The following is a 25,631-nucleotide window of genomic DNA, read 5'->3' on the forward strand; positions in this document are numbered from 1 at the left end:
ACTTACGACATTTTTGTACGCGGGTACTTATTCCTAAGTCGAGTTAGCGTATTGGCAGAATTCGTTTTTGTAAGATGCACTGGACTGGATATACGCCGCATTTTAAGCACAAAGTTAAAAGTTTTCTTAATAATCTTATGATACGCAATTTTTTTTGTAATAAAATATATAAAAATACGCAATACAGTGGAGGTAGGTACTCGTATAGTCTGCATAAATAACGGTTACTGAAGCCATGAAAATGTTTCATCGATTTAAATCTGTGCCGTGTCTCGAATACGTATTGTTGCGGCACCAATTATAGAAATGTTGAACTAGATTCTAGATCTTATTAGAATGTTAAGTGATCTGTATGGTTTCATCAAGATGTTTCAGGAAGACAGCCATATATCATACGAGTTGAACGCAAATCGAAATTTCGTTATCTGCCTCTCTAACGCTCCAATACCTTACCTATGCAAAAGTCAGAAAGGTAGGTACTTACCGAAATTTTGATTTTGGATTTTCGTGGTAGGCAATTCAAGGTATGCAGGTATCAGTGGTAGCGCGTCCATAAAAGCCGATTCCCACCGGCTTGCTTGTTTTTGGACGTTTGAGCAGAGTTGTAAAGGATATATGTAAGCCAAGTTAGCCCCGGCTTGCCTATGGATATGTTTGACGCGCCGCCACTGGTAGGTATAAATACTATGTATATATCAATACACATTGGTCATTGTTGGCAATACCGAAGGCAAGAGAACACGAGGCCGATCGCCAACACGTTGGTCTGACCAAATAAAGGAAGCCACCGCCTCTTCCAAGCTACATCAAGTAGTGAGGACTACTTTGGACCGCAACCGATGGAGACAGATTGTTTATTTGAGGGGTTCCAGTGACCACGACCCTCAGTAATGAGGGACCGACCAGAGTATATCACTACACATTATTTTAAAAAGATATAATAAATACATTGCAAAATTGAAATCGTTTTCAATTGAGTTCCAATTTTGAGCAGTACAAATTCAAATTTGGTTTTTATTTTAGTCTATCTTTATATTTATTGTCACTGATTAAACAAAAAAGTTAAAATATAAAGTAAACATTACATATTCTCATTTTTTTATATATTATAGAATCTTTTTAAACAGGCAAACGGTGAATTAATGTTATTTAGGCAAATTATACCAATTAAAGGACTTAATTAAAATCGGATAGACCTTTTACCGGAGAGGATTACGGTAGGTATTCTGTATGATAATATTTTCATATATATTGAATTGGTGGCAAAATAATAATTTATCATTTATACAGTAGGTAAATAAGTTCGTATTCATCATATAAATATCTCTGTATCTTGTACCTTTAAACGAGCAATTCTTGTTTGTTTATTTATTTATTTATATGTATATATATTTCGGGGATCTCGGAAACGGCTCTAACGATTTCGATGAAATTTGTTATATAACGGTTTTTGGGGGCGATAAATCGATTTAGCTAGGTCTTGTCTCTGGGAAAACGCGCATTTTTGAGTTTTTACATGTTTTCCGAGGAAAGCTCGGTCTCCCAGATATTAAAATAATATATGAAAGGTGACAATAATTATAATTTAGTCTTTGGATAAGTGTTTTTTTCTGTATCTATAAAAATTACAGTATTTTAAGAATGTACGCGCATACTACAAATTATACCTAACCCGGCGAATGATGGTTCTTATGACAGTTAATTTTTATACGGAGTATCAATAATTTATATAAAGATACTAAATAGAGATACTAAAACCTAACCGTACTTAAATAATCCGTACATCCCCCCAAACCCCAGATAAGCCTTTTACGCCAAAAATATACAATTCATTTCTTGCCTGACCCCGATTTTAGTAATTTGTGGATGACTTGGCCTCAGATTTTTGAAATTGATTTCAACTTCAAAGGTTTGTTGGTCGTAAGGGCCATTGGACGTGACTGGAATAAACCTTGTTATTGTATTTTAATGGGTTTTGCCTTTCGTACAGTCTGGTAATTATTGGAAAACAATAGGTTGAGATTTGAGATAGTAGTGGAATTCTAAAGCGGGCACGTTTATCTAATTCATGTAGCGGCCACAAAAGTAATAGCTGAAATTAATAAAAAAATCTGAACTACATTTTTTACTTTAATTTCGTATCAGTTCTGTAAAAAGAGGGGTAATTCTTTTAGTCTACCCTTTTGGGATGGAGACTTCCTAATGCCTATTCGTATATATTATATGTTTAGCAATTAGTAAAATAGGTACTGAAAGCCATTGTAGATATAAAGATACTTATATCACACATTGTCACTGTCATATACCTATAAATAATTATTTGAATCGCCATAACATTTTTTTTTCCTTTTTTTTGCCATAAATTCATGTGTACAAACAATATTTATTTTACCATTTATTCATTGCACTACATTTATGTGCAATCCCAACTAATGCATACTAGCAGAAACATATGCACTTTCCCCTTACGTTTTCCTCCCTAGGGCCCAAACAGTGTCCGCTAGCAGCTGCCTCCAAAGTCATTGTGATTCAAATAAAACAATATAAACTTTTTACTGACACTTAAGTCTCGTTTGTTTGTTTAATTAAACCCTTGACTAATAAATAAGGGCTGTGCCAAGGTGAGTTACGTTAGGGAATAAAGGTGTGGATTTTGTTTCGTTTTCTAGCATTTTTATGTAACTTAATAAAAGCAGTAAACTAAAATATATACAAAAAACGTGTATAATAAATATTTCACTAATATTATGAGGATGACTAGTATTTTACTAACCGTACTTTTTTAAATACTGATCTAAATTCAGTTTTTTTTTTTATGTACATTTCTCACACACAATCAGATAGCAACTACGATTTTTGATCAAATCAACGCATGAAAAATATGCAAAAACAATAGATCAATCCAGAAGAAAAGGATATTTATATAAGTAATGATTTCCTTAATTAGCAAACGCGGCTTTCTAAAGATACACTACATTATCTTTATTGTTAATTAAAGTATTTGCAATTAAACAACAAGCCTAAACTAAGTGAGGTACTCCGCCTAACTCGCAGAAAACTCTAACAAAGATTAACACCCTGCAGTGATATTCATTCTCCGACACGGCCATCCTGATATTTTGGACGACCTCTGATTATACATACTTGATACTAAACTTGAAGTCATATTATACTGGGTATAGAAGACACGTCGTGCATTTTGTGAGCACACTGGGGTATAAACTTGATTCTGAGTTAAATTTGGGGCCATGTGTCACTTGAAATTACTTCACGCTCGTACTTTGATCGTTCTTTGTTTGAATGTAGACATTAAACTTGAATTATGTTGATGGGTGTCAAAGGAAAGTATCTGGCTTTAGGTCTTTAGAGATATACTTGTTCTTTCGTTAAAAAATTCCAAATGTTAATATGTACTCGAATATAGTGAAGTGAAGTGAAGCGCAATTGTGCTATTATTACTTCAGTGGCAGATATAATAAGTTGGCTAAAGACACGAACTAATACGATTTTCCTACCAGTGAGCCTAAAATGTTTCATATATCGTAGCTCCTAAAAAAAGAATAAGTCTAAGAGACTCTTTCCCACTGACGTCCAGTTTTTTGCGGGTACGGTTTTCTGCAGGATCCCGTTTTAGTGGTATACGTGCTAATATAGTAACGTTCACACGAGCATTCTGTTTGCGGGATACTGCACGCATACTACAGAAAACTGGATCCTGCAGAAAACCGTACCCGCAAAAAACTGTACGTCAGTGTGAAAGAGGTCTTAACTGCACTTTACCACGTGGACCTTTAGTAGGTGTGATACCATGCTAGGCAAAGCTGTGTTTTTGTACAGACATGGCGATAACTTTAATTTTTGTAAAGAAATATATTTATAGGTTTTTTTATAAATGAATAGTAAAATTAGGCTCTCAAATGTGTGTATAAAAAATGGAACCACTTCGTAGGTATATTTTCATAAACATAAAACTCAGACAAAAATTGCTGACATATAGCACAAAAACAGACAATATATTCTTCACGCGTATCTCGGTATTCTTTCTTTCATAGAGCTTCGGATTAGAGGGCTTTAATAAATGACGTGCCGTTACATTTGTCTTGACCCTACGGATGACAGAGCTGGGATTTTGGACCTTGAGTGTTAAAGGGCGTATATTCGTTGAAATGATTAATTCTCATAGACTCAAAGAGGATTTGAAGTTAACAGTTACATAATACTTTATTAAAATTGTAGATTACAATTTAATACGTATGCTTAACAATCAGGGATATTTTTATACATTTTTATATTGACATTAGTACCACGAAATAAATAAAGCAACATATTATGTCCATACGCTTTTTAAAACCTACCCACACATTAATGCTTAAGCAACCTACGTCTTGATGGTACGCATCAATTAAATTATACATAAACAGGATTTTCGCTATAATTGAGAAGGTACTTCAAACGTATTTAAATATGAATTTACCAATAAAATTATCAGTATACACGCGTTTCATGTAACATCTATTCAAATATAAACCTCATTTACCAAATTCATATTTATACTAGCCTATCCGTGCGTTAATTTGGTACCACACTAACGTACGAGCAAATTAATATTTGGAAAATGAATATTCAGCACAAACCCACAGCCCTACAACCCCTAGTTTACAAACTATTGCTTGCTAATATCCAACAGGGCGTTATTCCCTTTTACCACGCAAACCAGTATAGATTTGACCTACGATTATTTAAAGTTGTTTTGGGTGAAGAGGTCACTTAAAATGGTTTTCCTGCGCTTACTAAGCACAAAATAGAAATAATCAGGTATTGAACTCGGACAAAAGAAAATATGGCGACCACTTAACTTGATTGCTTTTATTTATAAATTAATCCTTTATTACAGTATCGTGTTTTCTTTGCTTTAAAAAGTTAATTTCTTGAATTAACGGCAAAAAAGTGCGAGTTATTGCAAGATCGCGATGTAATTACTAATGTAAACGCAATTTGTATACATTTTTAATGCGATGTTACTTTTTCTAGAGAAAGAACACTCGAGGTTTTCGGAATGGCACTCAAGAGATTAAAATTGCTCTTTTATTGTCCCTTACAACATTTTTCTAACACAAGTCCAACTTAACATATTTTTGTATTTATACTAATCTTTTTTGGGCAATTCGTTTTGTTTGAATAATATATATTTAGTTTATTTGAGCATTCGTAAGTTATATTTGTACGCGAAATAAATTTATACTCTCTCGTGCAGAAAATTTAACTTTAAATCACTCAGGTATGTATGTACGCAATATGAAATTCTGTTTTAATTATAGTAATAATAATAAGCCGCCAACGAATTTACTCGCTTTGTAAATAGTAAATACGACAGGTAGGTATCAGGTTTATAAAGGTCTTGTCATATGAAACAGGTTTGAGTTGAATATAAAAATAATTTTGTCAGCTGATGCAAAGTACATTGACTTCGTTCGTACTAATCAACACAAATGAATGTACCAAAATGTCTTTAAAACATCACTTATTATATCATAATTAGCTACATGCATGATGTAGCCCATTATATGGTACTTACATCATTTGGATCTAATTCAGATACAACCTTTTGAAGTACGTAATAAAATAAAACACTTACCACACAATACAGCTACCAGATTCCTCGTAGTGGCACACATTTTGGCTACCACCAACTACACTGCACATAGTCTCACTGTCAAACACTGTCTTACTGTCAAACGTCTAGCACATTGTCACTAACACAACACTACACTATGTCACTATTTGAGCGTTTTATGTCTGCATCTGTAAATAAAATAACACATTTGTAAATACATTTTTGTCCATCTAATTCATATTTAATATGACATGGAATTATTACATAACATGATCCATCCATGCAATCATGTTAAAGTAAAAAAAAACATAAAATATATAAGCATAATAATAATCATTAAAAATATATACCTACAATGAATGACATATATACGATAAAGTATTAAAAATTAAAAATAATTACTCAAAATATTTGATGTAAAATAACGACGGAATTTCTTGACCCATTTTCTTCGTAATAAACCCAAATTCTTCGAAACGAATATTTTAACAGTTAACGTTATTTATACATTGTAATTGCTCGATCAAACGAGCCCGCCGAAGGCGGGCGAAGTTCGATCGAAATTATACGAAGCGTCTCGTTCGAAGATGATAGATAACATGTAGTACTGTTAAGTATGCTTAAACTTCACAACGTTTAGAGATTTAAATTTGAAAAATATTCCCGCGCCCGACGCTATCACGTCGCGCGCGCCCGTGCCGGACGCCATATATTTTAGAGTAACTATGCGATATCACAGTTTCGTGTAAGATGATTACAGGGATGGGTTTCACTTTTTACGGTATTCATTTGAAATATCACTTCTTTTTTATGGGTGGGAAGTGATCATCTTCGAACGAGACGCTTCGTATAATTTCGATCGAACTTCGCCCGCCTTCGGCGGGCTCGTTTGATCGAGCAATTATACTACGCGTCTCGTTCTCGATGATAGATAACATGTAGATTTTTAGAGTCTGTGATAGAGCTATGTTTAAAAATATTTGTACTCTTTAAGTATAACATTTAAATTAAATGATACAAATATTTTATAACTTCGGCACAGTCTTTATTAATTATTCATAATCAACAAGAAAATAACAATTACAATATTTATGACATGCATATAATTAGCACAGCCTTATTTATCTTTAGTTAGAATACTAATAGCGAACTTATTATTTGTTTCTATAATAGGTTTGTTATAGAAACGTGCGAATGTTGTTGACCCCTCTGTCCAACCCGCAGTTCTTCTAATTGTATCAATGTCTATACCTCTCCTATAAGCAGTAGACACAGAGGCATGTTTTGCACTATATGCACTAAATTTTTCAGTATCAATGCCAGCCTTACCGAGTAAGGATTTGATCCAATGACCAATTGTCTGAGGACTGATTGGATTGTGAGGTTTCACCGATGACAGAAATAGTTTTTTATTTCCTCCTCTAATTGTTTCTGTTATTTTTAAATAATGAAGGATTATGGTGGCTACACAAACTTTTGGTCGTTCTCTGAAGAAAGGAATCATGAGTAGGGGTTGATTTTTTCCAAGTTTTGATGTCTTTATCCTATCAGGAATTTTTATTTGGAGCCCTGATGAACTTATATTTATCTCATCTATATTAATCAAGGCTATAGTTTGTAACCTATGGGCTGTAACGAGAACTAATAGTGTAGTCGCAATCTCTGATATTATTTTTAGGTTTAGATTCTCTAAATTACTTTGGCTTTCAATATATTCTAAAACTTGCTCGATATTCCATGTTTCTGAGTATTTAGGTGCAGAAGGACGTCTTCTGAAAATGCCCTTAAAAAATCTGGATATAATGACATCATTGGATATGTCTCTTTTTGCTATGAGAGAAATTGCTGATCTTGTAGAATTTAATGTACCATAACTTGCATTTTCGTTGAATCTCATTGTCAAAAACTCTATAACATTAGCACTGGTGGGATCAAATATGTCATATTTATTACTTGTAGCAAAATGTATCCATTTTTTGAGACATCCTTCATATTGCTTAAGAGTGGATTGTGCTATTGAGTCTATAATAAAATCAACCGACATCTCTGGAACTCCTTTTTTCAGGTACGCCTCCCTGATAATTTCCCTACCACTAGAGAAAGTTTGTGTGATAGAGGATGTATTCTGCTCCTGCAAGGAGAAAGGAGTAGGTCAGTTGACGGTTCCAATATTATAGGAGATTCACACAAAAGTGATGTAAACATCGGGTACCACGCTTGCGTGGGCCAATTTGGTACAACTACTATCCCTGTTGCTTTATCATTAATTATTTTCCTCAATACTGGTAATATTACAGCAAAAGGGGGAAAGGCGTAGAAATGTTCTTTTTCCCATGAAATCGTAAACGCATCTACTACTGATGCTTCTGGATCAGGGTAACGGGAGCAAAATGTTTTGCATTTGGTATTAATTCTGGATGCGAACAGATCAATACTACAAGTACCAAATTTTTTTACAATATGCTTAAAATATTTGCCCGCTAGCTCCCATTCGGTGTCTAAGTTCGTATCGCGGGAAGCAGCGTCTGCGTCGACGTTTTCTTTTGACGCAATGTAAGAAGCTACTATCCATATTTTTCTGCTTTCACACCACTGCCATATTTTACGGGCTAATTCACTCAAGTGGGGAAATTTGACACCTCCGGCCTTATTAATGTAAGAAATAGCTGTAGTATTATCTATTCGCATTAGAATTTCACAGTTACTTAGTTTAGAGGCAAAACACTTTAATCCGAAAAAGGCAGCTAGGAGCTCAAGATAATTTATGTGAAATTTTTTATCATCCTGGTTCCAGAATCCACGGGTAGTTATTGAATTGGATTCTGCGCCCCAGCCTGATCTAGATGCATCTGAGGAAATAATTATTTTGTATTTCTTTGTGCGTATGGGGTTAGAACCAGTCAATACATTTAAGTGCCACCAAGTAAGATCTTCTTTGACATAATCAGTAATTTTCATATAGCCTTCAAAATCATCATTATTTACAGTTAACGCTAGCCATTTAGCTCTCTCTAGTCTCTTACAATATATTTTACTATATTGAACTGCATGTGATGCTGCAACTAAAACTCCTAGCAGTTGCGCGAAAAGGCGGATCTTGTACTGATTTCCTACTTTAAAATTGCTTATGAAATTTATAATTTGATTTTTCTTATCATCTGGTAAATCAACTGAGTATTTTTCTGAGTCTAAAAAGAAACCGAGGTATTTGCATCTTTTACTTGGATTTGTATGGCTTTTCTTATAATTTATAATAAATCCTAGTTTTTCTAGAAATGTAATAATACTTTTTATATTATTTTTACAGGATTCATATGTATCACTAATGCACAGTAAATCATCTAAGTAAACTAAGGATAACCAGCCATTTAAGCGTATATTATTCATAACGGGTTTCATGATTTTGGTAAAAATATAAGGACTAGTGGATAACCCAAATGGGAGACATGTGAACTGATATAAAATACCATTAAATCTAAACCTTAAATATTTTCTGCTATTTTTACACATTGGGACTAAAAAATAGGCATCTTTTAAGTCTAATGTTGCCATATACATATTAGGGGAAATTAAGTCTCTGGCTGCTCTAAGATCCTCCATTTTAAAATGAGAAGTTTCTATGAACTCATTTAATTTTTGCAAATTAATAATAAATCTATAAGAACCATCTGGTTTTTCAACTAGGAAGTAGGATGACACAAATTGTCCCTCGCAATCTGAACATACTTCAATAGCCCCTTTAGATAGAAGTGTGGAAATTTCTAGTTCTATCTTTTTAAATTCACCCGGAGGCCAGCTGAGAGTTGGCTCTCGGAATTGAAAAGGTTTGTTTTTGAAAGTTATACCATAACCTCTGATACAATTTATAATGAAGTCATCAGTTGTAATGGTTTTCCATATATCCACAAAATGTTGCAGGCGACCTGCAGTATAATTTACCTCTACTTCTTCGATGCTGGACGGTTTTGTTTTTGTGTTGTGGAGCGTCCTGCATTCTGTGAAGACTTCGTCTGGAATGGCTTCGGTTTGTATCTCACATTGGTGAATTGCCTCCGTGGATAATAGCCCACCTGTCTGGGTCTCGCAGGTGGGCCTCTCCAGTTTACCTGGTAGGGCTGATAGGAGTAATAGGGCTGTTGGTATGGTTTCTTAGCTGGTGGTTTTTCTGGTGCCTTAAGTGAAGCTGAAGCCTTCTTAATATTTTTGGCATCCTTTACTTGCTCATTTAGTTTGATACCATAAAGCCATTCGTCAGAATCTGTCGCTTCTAGGGTAGATTTAATGTCCTTATCAAGATTTGGTGTAATGAAAGATTTTCTTGCAACTGAGTGTTGATGAAAAATATCTGACATAATTTTCCCAGTGTCCCAAAGATATTTCATAAGTTGCATGTGGTCCACTCCTTCTTCAGGGTTTTCCATTAACATTGATATAGCTGCCCCGAGTGAAATCAGTCCGGTACCCACACAATTTTGGGTGTCGGCAAAGTGCTGATCTCTCTTTTTAGCAATTTCTGTTAAGTGGCTCACTATCTCCATATTTATTTTGGGTGCTTCGGTGCGAAGAGGTCCTTCTCTAGAATATTTTTTGATAAGACCCTTTCGAGTCTCCTCTGTTAGACCCTTTGCGATCCAATGAGTCCACTGTTTCTGTATAGTCTCATCAATATTTGTGGTTGCATTAGAGCAAGGTAATTCCTCTCCCATCATTTCTAGGAACTCCTGGTTCCAGTCTTGTGGAGCCTCAGTTGATTCTTGAATATTATCCTCGGGTGTAATAATATCAACATCGGAAGAAGTGGAGAGTTGTAAGTTACAATTATTAGCAGATTTGTCAGAGTCTGTATTAGATATCTCTGGTATATTTTCTTTATTAGCCTCCACAACATCTGCAAATGAAAATATATGTATAATACAAATATATATGACGTATTACGATATTGCACTTGTAGTGACGCAAATTCTTTTAAAAGTGAGTACTTTTTGTACAAAAAAGCGAACAAGTTCTTGTTGAACTTCGTCCGATTACAGCAATAATTGCCGTATTTTAAAAAAAATATGCTTGTATTTCGAATGGAAAAAATAATAAACTCATGTTCGTATAGAACTGAACAAGCTCGTGTGGAGCTGTTCAATATATGATGTTCGCATAGAACGTTCATATTTAGTAGCTTTGACATACAAAACACCTTTATATTCCTTACCTGGAGTATTGTTATCCTTTTTTTGGCTTTGGATAAACTCCGTCATACATTTTGTTAGGTTATCAATTTGTTCCTGCATTAACTTGAGTTTTTTACAAGTTTTTCGATCTTCCCGGTCTTTAGATCGCGAACGTGACCTCTTTGGCATTGTTGAAACGTGGTTGAAACACAATAAACGATAATAATTAATTAATTTAGTTTCTCGAACGTCAGAAGCTTTGCACAACAAAAACAATATGGCGTCCGGCACGGGCGCGCGCGACGTGATAGCGTCGGGCGCGGGAATATTTTTCAAATTTAAATCTCTAAACGTTGTGAAGTTTAAGCATACTTAACAGTACTACATGTTATCTATCATCGAGAACGAGACGCGTAGTATAATTAAAGTAAACCAATGAATCATTTCCAAGAATTTCGATTATTAACAAGGGATATGAAGAGTGCAAACATCAATCTCTAGAATCTCTTAATTAATATTTATACGTAATTAATTCCAGTAACTTAACCAATACGATAAATAAATAAGACAAATCAATTAAAAGAAGACTTTATATTATGTCCCTTACGTCACTTTACGTACTAAGTGCGCACTGTCCCCAAGCTAAGCGTATCCCTTACATCATTTTACGTATTAAGTAGGTGCACGCTGTCCGAAAGCTATCACAACAAGATTCAACCATTACGGTAAAAACACCAAAAGCATGTCGTGCATCACCCACACGTTATTTTTTCTACGAACACATGGCATGGCAAAACCACTTAACCCGAGAACTAGTAGTTTTAGTGCCGTGTGATTTGGATGATGTAAGCATTCATTTTGGCAATTTGCGGAAAGAAAGTTATGGTAAAATGATTGTACTCGGTATTATGGTATCACAAATTACGTTATTGTTATACAATTTACACGCAATGTAGGTACTAAACTTCAAAATCATTTTAGTTAGATATTTAAAAAAGTTAAATTTATTTAACTGACATAATTAGAAGAATTAATGCCACACTGTATTCTCGACTAGTCAACCTTTAGGCCAAACAAATGCTTGGTTGTTTGTTTTGTTTGGTAAAATGATGAAAAATCATAATTAAATATGCTTAAAAAAGAGATTTTGTTGGCACCTACCAAATATAACTTCTAACTACAATTTAATAAACTGCTAATAAACTTAATCTTCGAATCATCTTAAACCTTCTAAAACACTTTCTTCCACAGCAATAAAATTGCCTTTAAATAGGATTATACGAAAATGAATTCAGAAATTACGACACTATTATTTTTAAATCAAGTAACGCTCATAAATTATGCCCATAAACGTCTCAATTTGAGTTATGGCAGTTTTCCCCCGAGCACAAATCAAAAGGAACGATTTTGTTAATATTTGGACTTAATAAAATAAACTTTTATTTCTCCCTTTACGCGCTACGGCAATAAACGCTGGATTTATTTTGATGCACTTTTATATGGCATTTGATTGATATAAATTGTTTGATAGCTTACTTCTACAATATTGATGCTCGAAATATGATATTATACGATATTATGTAATAAAATATTTACGATTTAGTAAATCGGTCTACTCTGATTACATCGATTGTAAAGTTAGGTACATAATATGTACAGTAAAATCTACTGGTAGTTTTGCAACCCTATCGTTACAAAAATCTTATATTTAGCAATAAAAAACCTTAGAACTGTGCGTTTTGACACTGTTGACCCTTGAATCGGCATAATATTTGAGTTGCAATGATAACTTTCTCTCAATTAATTAAAACACAAATTTAAGTGACTTAATGTAGTTTTGCGTCACTCTAAGGGATATCATATAATTACACAATATAAATATAATTAAAAAACAGTCACTCTATCAAATTTTAATTTATAAGTCAGGCCTTGGTAAGCCTTTGTAAATAAGGGTGTTATAACCATTTTACAGCTTGATTAATCGATGGTGCCTAAACACACAAAATATAGAAACTCATAACATAACATAAACAAACACAGAAAATTTGTCTATTAACGACATTTTGGTGTACTTAGATTTACTTTTAGTTGCACTTTTTTTTGGGGAAAAGGGTTTACTAAACTAAATTAATGGAAAAAACACTTTAGTAATTTTCGTTTTTATCACTGCAAAATGTTTAAAAATAATAATAAAAACTAATTACACAAAAAATAAACTTAATCCAAATCCATTTACGATCGCGGAACCCTCGTCATCCAAAAAAACCGTTTACAATTTTTCTTTTGTTGCCCATAAAAAATTAACGACATAATAATTTCGTAGATAAAAAGTATTATATTCTGGGTTATATATGTATAGTTGTAAAACACGACATGTAGGGTCCCCCTGGCATCGTAAAATTTCGTCCGGCTAAATAAATAAACCGGATTTTGTTACCATTTTTTTGGGGCCGCACTGACTGATCCGATCGGGATTGAAATTGTTAGAGTGGAAGAATCAGGGGACATCATTTCCGGGGATTCATGGTAGTTTAGTTTTTGAGTGTCCTTTACGTCAAAATGATATTGACGTATTGGACGTGTTTAGGTCATGGCCTAAGGTTTCGAAAGTGACTCATTGATATTTTTGTTGATTCACCAGTTATCCTGTACTCCTGCCCGAGTTCTAGACCCTGACCTAGACACTCAAGATATTGTTAGCTTATCATTTAGCACATACTCTAATGGCTCAATGATGATGCGTCACTAGGAAACATGCATATAATATTTAAGATCCAACCATGTTTTAATAAATAGTAACCCCCTTATTCATAAACGTTTACTAAAGTTGACAAGCCGATAATAATCGTTTGTCCCTTTCCATCATACCAATACGTCGGAAAGGGACAAACGATTATTATCGGCTTGTCAAACGATTATTATTGTAGTAAACGTTTATGAATAAGGGGGTAAATGTTTATATGTAATTTAGCATAATGTCCTTTACGACAAAAACGTAGGACCTCAACCGACCTTTACATTTTTTGTCGCTTACACTGAAACGTTTTTGCCACAAGCTTTCGAGAAATATTTTGTCGATAAGACAAAGACCAAACTGGGTTATCTGTCTTATCTGTTCCATGATTCATAAAAAAGTCCATATTTATATATTTAATTCATGAGTATAGCTTGGCTATGCTCCAATATATCAAGCATTCGATACAGGTCAGTATTTATATTAGTAAGTATATCATATGATTTATATCACAGTTGTTTACCTTTCTAAAAAGGACCTTTTACCCTTTACTTGTTCTTTGATAAATATATACATTATCATTTGATATGACTTATGTCATAGGTGTTACTTACGTATTTTGTTTTCACTACTCCTATCCTTCAGGTAAACAGGTTTAGTATTTCAACAACATGTCTAATAATATTATGAAAAAGAAAGGGTTTTGGTTACAATAAAGCGTATTTAATTCTGTCATGGCCTATAAAGATGGACTGTAGACTAATTTAATTGATATGGATAAACTTTGAGTAAAGATAGCGTCGAATCCTAACCATAGATATAGGCTTCTTTAGGGTTCAAAAGACGTTGTGGAAAGAGATATTTAAGACAATACCTGTAGAAGGTAGTAAAAAACTTGCTTCAAGGCAATAATGTAGCCGAGTCGAATACCTACGCTATTTTATACCTTAGTGAAAAAAACGCGTTTGCTTGTTTTTCTAACCGCATTTAAAAGTAAACCACGTAAACCTACACAAAACCTAATTAATGTGGCCCGGTCGCAGCCTCATTATGTGTTTTTCGAAAAGCTCACAGACTGGTTGGTTGCAACACTCTTTAACCCACGCTCTAGTGTCGCGAGTGCCGCGATTTGATAGCGACAGCGACGAAGCTGGACAACCACACGAACAGAGGGCCTACCGCGAACACCGAAATTGGTAAATTTCGAGTATCTTTCTCTTTTACTTCAATTAGGTAAGGGTTAATTAGAGATAGTTGCTCGAAATTAACGAACTTCGATTTTTGCGGTTATAGGACAGGTACAGTTGTCAACTTTTTGTTGGCGCTGCTAGGCGTCCATAGGCCAGGGTAACCGCTTTCCATTAAATAGACTGCATATGTAAGCTTGTCTACCACCTATTTAGTGAGACATTTAACGTGGTACGATGTTGTTTATATTTTATTTCACAGTACTGTGGAATAAATTACATCTTTATTTAGAATTACGTATACATAAATGCTTGTTACTTGGCCCACCGGCTCAAACCCTATGTAGGCGGCAAAATGTTTGTGAGAGGCAATTATTTTGTCTGCCCGTCCGTGCGTTTGTCGAGCCTTTGTTTCCGTCGCGTCAAATCAAACCTTTTTGTTGTACACAAACAACGCTAGTCCAAAAAACGGTTCTACACCCTACATAATACGATACTACATACGTTATATTTTTTTATTGCACAAAATGTACCTTACGTCAGTTGGCACTTGCGACTAAATGCGACCCAGTTGTATCGGACATTTGACAAAAATAACTTAAACGCCAATCGCAGATAGATCACATTTTACACGGATATATCCACCAAAACATGCAAGAATTCAATTTTTTCGAGTAATATCAATCCTAATTGGAAGGCGTAAAATGTTTTTTTTATGAACGAACGTGAATGAGAGCTGGCGAAAGTAACGAATGTTAATTTTCATATTCTATTTGCGAAGTTTTGTTGATTTTATTTTCCAATTGTTAGTTTTATTTTCACGTTGGAAACGGAATTTGAAACATTATAATTTTGAAACGAACGTGTTTATATAGAGTTTGTTTCCGACAAACGTCAGTAATATTTGCTTTGGCTTGAAAAAATATAAAATATCCGTCATCAAAAAAGTACACTGTTTACCTTCAAGCTGAAAAATAAACATTTATCACAGGGCGTCCATACTGCCCTCCTAACGAAAAGTGCAATAACTAGAGTCAAGCTACTTTCGAGAAAAACGCGGTAATATATTTTAAATTTGTTTAGTTGATATCTCCAATATTACACATCCTATTGACTTGAAACTTTGACCAAAAAATAGATAATATTATTGAGTTTATTTGTATGTACCTAATAATTATTTATTCATTTATTAATACTATAAAAAATGAGCAAACGCACTTATGCTTAGGATGGTCCAATACAGACATGATATAATTACAAGCCATAACTGCAATAAGTAGCCTACTTATCGCACTTATCGTTAGTAATTCAAGATATTACGATTATTTTAAGCAATTATAGTATGGTGCTGTACTGTATGCTTCAATCTTAAGTACAATAAGTAGTTTACTTATTGCAGTTTTAATTAGTAAGACAATGTGTTTAATTTTTTTTTTCTATTATGGTTGTTGCAAAACCGTACGCTGACGACATTGCACTGACAGATGAGGACAAACAGAAACTGGAGCATAAAGTGAACCAATGGAAGGGTGCGCTAGAGAACGGCGGTCTGAAACTAAATGTTGCGAAGACCGAGTACATGGCATGTGGCGGCACGGACCCCGACCCCATAAAGGTAGGAGACGAATTTGTCGTGAAAACGAATAAATTCAAATACCTTGGGTCCGTGCTGCACGAATCGGGTGAAATCGATCACGACGTCCCAGCCCGAATTAGCGCTGCTTGGGCAAAATGGCGAGAAGTAACCGGTGTCCTCTGCGACCCCAAGATACCGGTGAAGCTAAAGGGCCTTGTGTACAAGAGCATCATCCGACCAGTCCTACTATATGGTAGCGAGCCCTGGCCTGTCCTCGGAAGGCATGTCCAGCAGCTTCACGTCACGGAGATGAAGATGTTGCGATGGATGTGTGGCGTTACGCGACTAGATCGCATACGTAACGAACACATGCGTGGCAGCCTCGGAATCCGTGACGTAGCGGATAAGCTGCAGGAAAGTCGCCTCCGATGGTATGGCCATATACGCCGCAGACCGGTAGACTACGTCGGAAATAGATGCCTCAATCTCACTGTCCAAGGCCCTAGATCACGCGGCCGCGGTAGGCCTAAGAAGCGCTGGCTGGATGTCGTGACAGCGGACATGGGAGAGACCAATCTCACACCTGAGGATGCCGAAGACCGGGTAAAGTGGAGAAGACTGAGCAGGAAAGCGGACCCTGGCGCTAGGCCGGGAAAACGCTAGGTTTAAGAAGAAGAAGAGGTTGCTGCAAAAGTGTATTTTATGACACTTGTACCATTGTTCTGTGTTTGAGCATTAACCTCCCGGACGCTTCGGGCCTTCGGCCCTACGCTGAGGTTGGCCTTCGGCCTTCGCATTTAGACACTTGTACCATTGTTCTTTGTTTGAGCACTTTAACCCGGATGCATCGGGCCTTCAGCCCTACGCGGAGCTCGGCCTTCAGCCTTCGCATTTAGACACTTATACTTTAGTTCTGTATTTGAGTATTTGACTTTCCGGACGCTTCGGGCCATTGGCTCTACGCGGAACTCGGCCTTCGGCCTTCGTAATAAAGACGCTTATACCATTGTTCTGTGTTTGAGCACTAACCTTCCGGACGCTTCGGGCTTTCGGCCCTACGCGGAGGTCGGCCTTCGGCCTTCGCAATTAAGACACTTGTACCATTGACGACCGGTCTGGCCTAGTGGATAGTGACCCTGCCTGCGAAGCCGATGGTCCTGGGTTCGAATCCCAGTAAGGGCATCTATTTGTGTGATGAACACTAATATTTGTTCCTGAGTCATGGGTGTTTTCTATGTATATAAGTATGTATTTATCTATATAAGTATATATATCGTCGCCTAGCACCCATAGTACAAGCTTTGCTTAGTTTGGAGCTAGGTTGATCTGTGTAAGATGTCCCCTAATATTTATATTTATTTATTGTTCTTTGTTGAGCACTAACGTCCCGGACGCTTCGGGCCATTGGCTCTACGCGGAACTCGGCCTTCGGCCTTCGCAATAAAGACACTTGTACCATTGTTCTGTGTTTGAGCACTAACCTTTCGGACGCTTCGGGCCTCGGCCCTACGCGGAGGTCGGCCTTCGGCCTTTGCAATTAAGACACTTGTACCATTGTTCTTTGTTTGAGCACTAACGTCCCGGACGCTTCGGGCCTTCGGCCCTACACGGAGCTCGGCCCTCGGCCTTCGCATTTAGACACTTATACTATAGTTCTGTGTTGAGTATTCACCTCCCGGACGCTTCAGGGCTTCGACCTTCAGACACTTGTACTATTGTTCTGTGTTTGAGTAATAACCTTCCGGACGCTTAGGGCCTTCGGCCCTACGCGGAGCTCGGCCTTCGCAATTAAGACACTTGTACCATTGTTCTGTGTCTGAGCACTAACCTTCCGGACGCTTCGGGCCTTCGGCCCTACACGGAGTTCGGCCCTCGGCCTTCGCATTTAGACACTTATACTATAGTTCTGTGTTGAGTATTCACCTCCCGGACGCTTCAGGGCTTCGGCCTTCAGACACTTGTACCATTGTTCTGCGTCTGAGCACTAACCTTCCGAACGCTTCGGGCCTTCGGCCCTACGCGGAGCTCGGCCTTTGTTCTGCGTCTGAGCACTAACCTTCCGAACGCTTCGGGCCTTCGGCCCTACGCGGAGCTCGGCCTTCAGCCTTCGCATCTAGACACTGGTACTATTGTTTTTTGTGTTGGCGCACTAAACTCCCGGACGCTTCGGGCCTTTGACCTTACGCGGAACTGATATAATATAATTATATATACTGATACAGCCTAACCCCATTTTTTTCCACCACACCAACGCCAAGAAAATACTGACTGTATCAAATCCGATTTTGCCCCCTAGTAAGATACATAACTATTGTCATCTTGCAGCGGGGGCGCAATCTAATATGTTTATTAACTCGTAATGCTACTAAAGTAAAAACTTAAAAATAAAATTAAGTAAAACGGTTTTATTTTAATCAGAAAGTGTACCAAAAACTAGAAAATAAAAAATATTATACTAATCGGAGTCCTATATACTTCCTAGATGCTCCTTTCTCGACAGTAATCATGCAAGACGGGTAGCAATGTAGTCTTCTCGAGTCGGATTCTAAACGCCACTTTTCGACACTATGTCAGTGATTTAAGTATTAATCGATTTTTTTTCTCAGACTAAATTAAAAACGTGGGGCGTTAGTATTTAGAAATGTTGAGAAAGATCTAAAAATATAAGAATATACAATGCAACGCGGAGTTTTAGTTAGCTAGTGTTTACTAAGATTTTCTTTTACAAATATATAAATGTATTATATTTTCCTTCTAACGCCGCACGTTTTTATTTTAGTCTGAGAAAAAAAATCGATTGATTTTTAAATCACTGACATAGTGTCGAAAAGTGGCGTTTATTCTGATTAAAATAAAACCATTTAACTTAAAACTTTTTTACTTATTATATTATGCTCTATTTTATACTACTCATAAATGCGATAACTTGACATCATATCGCACCGTGATTGGTAAAACTATACTGTCTGTGCCCCATCGTCCTAAACATAAGTGCAGTAACTTAGTTGTATTGCCTTGTTATTAAGTAAACTTATCATTAAAATTTCGACAATCCTAAACATAAGTGTAACAACTTCACTTATTGCGTTTATGATTAGTTATTGGACTAACATTTGTTATCACAATTTTACTAAGCATAAGAGCGATAACAATTCTTATTACACTTTTTACTAGTAACGTGCTAATAAAAATAATACACCCTACCAATCATATTCGTAATAACTATACTTATTGCAGTTTTTGTAAGTAAGTGATGTTGAAGTATTTTATTAATCCTACTTACTAAAAGTGTAATATCTATAGTTATTGCGGATATTGTTAGTAATGTTGCTTAAAAGTATTACTAATCCAAGAATAACTACAGTTATGGCGTTCTTCATAAGTAAATCACAAGTCTTTGCCTCAGATATTGCAGTTATGATTAATAAAAAACATGTTTACGTTACAGATACCTTAAAACTGTCTAAGAAGAAAATATAGAACTCGTTATGCTCAATCCGAATATGTATATAACTCAATTTGACCCAAAACTCGAGTTATTGCACTTTTCGTTAGGAGGGCAGCATATTCAATTAATATTGCATTATATTTATTACATTTTCTTGTAATAAATATAAATTTCATTAGTACTTACATAATAAATTATTATTCATAAAAAAAGTATTAAATGATACATCATAAAAGCCAAAAGGTTAAATAGTTTAAAACCGTTATTAATTGCCGTAAAAACTTACATTATTCACTAAAAGTGTATCATAATGATCATTTTTATATCTTAATAAAACATTATACTGCTTATAAACGTAACTTTTGTGTGGTAGGTATTTAATTTACGATGCTCATAAAGCGAAATGAAATACATATTTGATTCGTGGCTTCATAAGCTGTAAGTAGGTACGTTAAATTATATTTGATCTATACGTTAAATTATGTTAGCTTTACGTATGTTTTAATAGCATATTACGATACAGGAAAACCTCTCAACGATGTTCTAAAGCTTACTTTAACAATTAAAAAAAGTTAATGAAAAAAAACTTTGCTAATTAACGATAACTGGTGACAGACAAACAGACAGACAGACGGACGGACAGACAGACAGACAGACGTACAGGCTAGACATGTGCGCCGCGCCGCCGCGCCGCCGCCGCCGATAAATTTGACCGGCGTATAATCGGCGTGGAAAACTTTGATACCTATCGTGTCTTATTGCATGTTGCATAGTGAGTAGATAGTGTCAGAGGTATAATTTAAAGATCCTTATGCTCTTTCGCTTATTATTTGCCAGTGAAACAAATTACTTTTGTCGTTGCGTATTAGGTGTGATAACGATTTAGCGTTAATTTAAACAAAGTTTCTGGCTCACAGTTTATTATTTGATATGTTATCGCGCCGCTTTTTTATAGAACGCATTTTGTTTTACTGTAGTAAGCATCTTACCAAGGGTCATCATTAAGCAAGTAACAAAGAAAACAAAGTAAACCTTAACATTCCATGACTCTTTTATGAAATACCTACAATGTATTATCTCACGCGACTCTTAAGACGAAACGGGAGCTGAGCTAAAAGTCAATTTTGAGATTTCAAGCTGAATATACCCGTCGCTCTGACGGGGCGTGAGAGACTGTATTTGTGTGTGTAATGCACGCACACAGATGCGTACGCTTGCACCCGCGCGCGCCTCATTGCCGACAATTTGCAATGTTATTTTTCGTGCGTTACTGCCACGAGGCGTTCACTTATTACTTACTGTGTTGCGATTGAATTTTTTGACCCGGCTTACGTTTACAGAACTCGATAATCTTTCTACTACTGTGACTTGGCTTTGTTTACTTGACTTTGCTGATCAGCTTATTGTTTTGGACTCCGTGAGTTGTGGTTACCTATTGGACCGCACGCAATTCATCTACCTTTATTCAAGTAATTAAGCGTAATTAGCCGAAACCTTTATAAGAGTGTAATTCATAAGAAGTACATAAGATATAATTTATGTACTGGTTTGCTGTTAGCTTTTAATTGTATCACTTTACATATATGTTACTCAAATAACTAACACGGTTACACTGTTGTAAGAACATTATTTTTCAGGTAGGCCTTATTATACCTACTATAGGCCTTATTACCTCCTAGTACCTTAGTAGTAGTAGTACTACTACGGAAATTGATTCAAAGACTCAAGACTGACTTAAGTGGCAGTAGGGTGTAGGGTTTTTTCTAGGCTTAATGAGTTCGCTGAAGCTTATTTTTTATACTTAGCGCACAGAACCACTAGTTTAACAGTATCAGCTCTAACCACATGTCACCATTTTGTCCTTTACGTAACAAACTCAGGGGCCCAGAATATCCGATGTACCTATCAAATCAAGGTTCTGTACCAAATAAGGCCCGGTTATTATAGTTCGTTATTTTTTAGCATTAGAAAGAAGGTAAACAATCATGACGTGTCTTTTTATTAATAATTATTGAAAAACGCTTTCAAAAATTAGTTTATATTACTTATGAAAGCAAAAGAATATAAAAAAGTATATGATTAATACATACATACATACATACAATCACGCCTATTTCCCGGAGGGGTAGGCAGAGACCACGGATTTCCACTTGCTACGATCCTGACATACCACTTTCGCTTCCTTCACATTCATAACATTCCTCATACACGCTCGCCGGTTTAGGGTGCTCTTGCTCATTAATATGATTAATATGATTTATAATTCTAACATATTTGCTATGACTTATTTTTAATAAGACATGTCAAAATCTGTTACCTTAATGCAAAAAAAACGAACTTTAAGCGTGCTAACTTTCAAAATTTCATATAAGATAGTATAAGTAGATGGGCAAAAATTTTGCGTCCATGTCCACCAGTGAGTAAGTGATTGAGATACCTAAACATTTAACTTTATAATGTAAAATGATATAATTTACTAACCTACTCGTTTAATTTCAGGTAGGTTGAATAAGGAACCAAGTAACCATGGGGAGGAGCAGTATTTACTAACATTTTCTTTTTGGGTCTTCAGAGTGTATCGTTTCCTTTTTTTTGCACATATTACACTTAAATATATATTCTCTGTGTAAACCCTTACGTCTTTCAATGACAAAGGCAAGATCAGCAAATGTACAATTTGTATGATCGTGCCTGATATTTGAGATCACAGAAAATAAATATTTTAAATCCACTATTCTGCGACCTTCTAAAATTTTGTTTTATCATGATTCATGATCAAAAAGCTCGGATTCAATAGTCATATCAAACGTCGATTATGCAGTTGATGATGAGCTTGCATTTTCTACCATTGGTGCTGCAAATGCATCAACCGGTGGCGATAAACTTTGCCCTCTTGTAAAACAAATTACTATTGTGATTGTGTCCAGCAAAAGGCCAAAATTCGGTTTACTTTCCTGTTTAAAATATTACTAATTTATTCATATTTCAGATTAGGTACATAGGTAACTGTCTGAATGTTACAATGCCAGCTGGCAAATTCTATCACATTTGTTTGTTTGGTAGTCATGGTAACATTCACTTACATTGATATCCTTATTAAGATCTGTATCTTATTATCCAGACCTTAAAATATTGCCACCGTTGCCTTTTAAAAAAATACTGTTTAAATAATTGGCTACTCAAACAATGCTTCTATAGTATAAATAATGACTACACAAAAATGGGTAGTATTGTATATAATGCACGAAATAAGGCCCGATTCTTAAGCGGGTTTAAATTTTGAGACCATGTCCGCTAATACTATAGACAAAATATCAAGTTTAATAAACACAAAAAAAAAAACATTGATGGGCCTTATTTTATAATTTAGGCCTTACTTTGTAATTTAAAGTAGAGTTAGGCCAAGAAAAATCTATAGCGATTTTGATAGAACACGCAGTGCAAGTATTATTTCAAACGTCGCTTCTATGAAATGATGACATATAAATAACACTTGCACTGCGTGTGCTATCAAAATTGCTGTAGACTTTTCTTGGTCTGACTCTAAAATATTCTTTATTACACCACAAACATAAAAACAAATTAAAAAAAAACCGGCGAAGTGCAAGTCGGACTCGCACACGAAGGGTTCCGTACCATTATTTATAAAAACGGTCACCCATCCAAGTACTGACCCCGCCCGACGTTGCTTAACTTCGGTCAAAAATCACGTTTGTTGTATGGGAGGCCCCACTAAAATTTTTATTTTATCCTGTTTTTAGTATTTGTTGTTATAGCGGCAACAGAAATAAATCATCTGTGAAAATTTCAACTGTCTAGCTATCACGGTTCGTGAGATACAGAGATACAGACGGACGGACGGACAGCGGAATCTTAGTAATAGGGTCCCGTGTTTTACCCTTTGGGTACGGAACCCTAAAACCGATTTACAATGTAGATAAAGGTAGCAACAGGCGGTCTTATCGTTGTTAGTTCTTATTCTTCGTTTGTTTAGCATTAGAGTGAAGGTGACGTGTCTTTTTTAAGCATGCAATCGTATAATTATTTATTAGCTTTTTTTGTAATAGTTATGTACTTAGTGGTTAATATTAGTATTTACTATTTTTTTTTTCAATAATGCTTAAAAACGAAGTATAGACATGACAACCAAATATTAACGCCATTGTAGGGCAGGATATACAGAACATGAATCATTTGTACTGTCACGCTCCGTGATTGTTGAGCCATTTAGGGTTCTAGCTAAATTGGACATTCCATAGAGCACGAGTAAGTATGGAACAACCAATTCAGCTAGGACTAGAGATGGGTCGCGGGTATTTACCCAATTTACCCACCCAGGTAAATACCCGGTAAATACCCATCTACCCGGTATTTACCCGTATCTACCCAAATGGACGGGTAGATTCATTTCTTGTTGCACATGTCGATTTGTGTTAAAGTGGAGATATAAACCGAGTTAATGGTTGTAATTATTGTGTGTTATTTAAAATGAAATGGTTTAGTGAAACTTGCAGTTGTAACTAAGGAATTTTTAGTACAATTTTGATAAATATTAAAAAAAGGCCGTCATAAGAGTATTTTTTTAGATTCGAGTAAATTATCGTACTTATACGTTGATAATACACATTCCAACTGCGGTCGGCGGGGGGTGTGGTTGGGGGGAGGGGGGTAGAAGTGAACTTTTTCATATTTCTTGGAATCTGTCATTAATATCGAAAAGTGTTGTATGTACAAACTAAAGTAGACATAATTTTCTACAAAAAAGGTTTTATACATTTTTGTCCTAAAACTAACTGTATTTGACTTATGAGCTTCCCAAGTTGTGATACGGCACAATTTTTTTTTATTATCATTTATAAGTAGTCTTTATTTTCATCATTTTAATGTATATTAAAAGCGTTTTAAAACATTTCCGGAAGCCAGGGAATGATTTTACACGATTTTCATAATTGTACTGATATGTTAAAATCGAACTTCATCTCATAGCAACCTTTTCATACTTAGTTTGAACATACATTTTATGTAACATTATAAAAAAGTACTTAAATTAATCTTATTTATACTAACATACCATTTAACAATTCAAATTTAGAAGAAAAACGAAAATACCCGCGTATTTACCCGCGGGTAGGTAAATATCGGGTATTTACCGGGTAAATACCCGCTCTCGGGTATTTACCCGGGTAGTTACCCATCTCTAGCTAGGACCCTAAATTGCTCGACAATTACGAAGCGTGCCTGTAGGTACCTAAAAATTTTGTTAACCCATTTTAACCATGCAATACAATATTTTTGATTTTGATTTCTAATTTGAAATATTAGAATCAAAAAGTTCATAATAGATTGTATATCATAACTACAAAAATGTGTTCCCTACTCTCAACCCAAAACCCCTTGTATCTTAGGATCTAGATATTTTCACACAAGACGGTTTATCGATAACTTCTTACATCACTAGATTATCGACATTAAATGTCGACTATTGCCCATCACTTTTCTGGCTGTGTACGTATTTAGAAACTTGACTCCGCCCCTAAAATTAGTGCGATAGGGACAACTGCAGCTGAGGCGAAAAATCCTGCGTAAAAATGACAAAAATCGAGGTTTCGTAGTCCTCTTTTTCCTCCCCCAAAACTTAACCAATCGTAACCAAATTTGGAAATCTAAATGATTATGAAATTATCTGTGTCGGACCGTTTTGCTTTTTTGGCTAATTGATATCAGTTTTGAATACCACGCCTCTCATTGCGGCATAGTCTATTAGGCCATTTTGGCCGTTTTTGAAGGGCTCTAGCGCCTTAAAAAACAAAAATATCAAAAAAAGCAAAACGGTCCGACACAGATATTGACAATATTAATCTGTGTTGAAAAAATCATTGCTCTAGCTTCAAAAACCACGGAGGAAAACGA

At 35.6% G+C, this 25,631-nt stretch overlaps 2 protein-coding genes across 3 annotated transcripts in view; both read right to left on the minus strand.

The window, feature by feature from the left end:
- Positions 1 to 25,631, minus strand: part of LOC134801709 (kin of IRRE-like protein 2) — a 65,777-nt gene that overhangs the window by 22,687 nt on the left and 17,459 nt on the right. Inside the window, exon 2 of the mRNA XM_063774307.1 lies at positions 5,636 to 5,802. Coding sequence (XP_063630377.1) covers positions 5,636 to 5,675 — 40 coding nt within the window. The 5' untranslated portion in view covers positions 5,676 to 5,802. The remainder of the gene's footprint in view (positions 1 to 5,635; positions 5,803 to 25,631) is intronic.
- On the minus strand, positions 7,321 to 11,208 carry LOC134801930 (uncharacterized). 2 transcript variants are annotated; one of them, XM_063774553.1, is made up of 3 exons: positions 10,818 to 11,208; positions 9,554 to 10,502; positions 7,321 to 7,745 (listed from the first exon to the last, which is right to left on the minus strand). In XM_063774553.1, exons 1-2 carry the CDS (start codon positions 10,963 to 10,965, stop codon positions 9,556 to 9,558), a joined length of 1,095 nt encoding a protein of 364 aa, XP_063630623.1. In that variant the 5' UTR covers positions 10,966 to 11,208; the 3' UTR covers positions 7,321 to 7,745; positions 9,554 to 9,555. The 2 variants fall into 2 exon arrangements, with proteins under 2 accessions (XP_063630623.1, XP_063630622.1); XM_063774552.1 differs by lacking the exon at positions 7,321 to 7,745 and having other exon boundaries at positions 7,797 to 10,502.

Source organism: Cydia splendana, chromosome 23 (genome assembly GCF_910591565.1).
Source record: "Cydia splendana chromosome 23, ilCydSple1.2, whole genome shotgun sequence".
Taxonomy (NCBI): Eukaryota; Metazoa; Arthropoda; class Insecta; order Lepidoptera; family Tortricidae; genus Cydia; species Cydia splendana.

What these genes read in the sequence shown, in the direction of transcription:
- LOC134801930 (XM_063774553.1), bottom strand. Translation starts at nt 10,965, where the DNA reads ATGCCAAAGAGGTCACGTTCGCGATCTAAAGACCGGGAAGATCGAAAA. An exon ending in AAAGGATAACAATACTCCAG is followed by an intron (nt 10,503 to 10,817) that starts GTAAGGAATATA and finishes TTTCATTTGCAG; the next exon opens with ATGTTGTGGAGGCTAATAAA.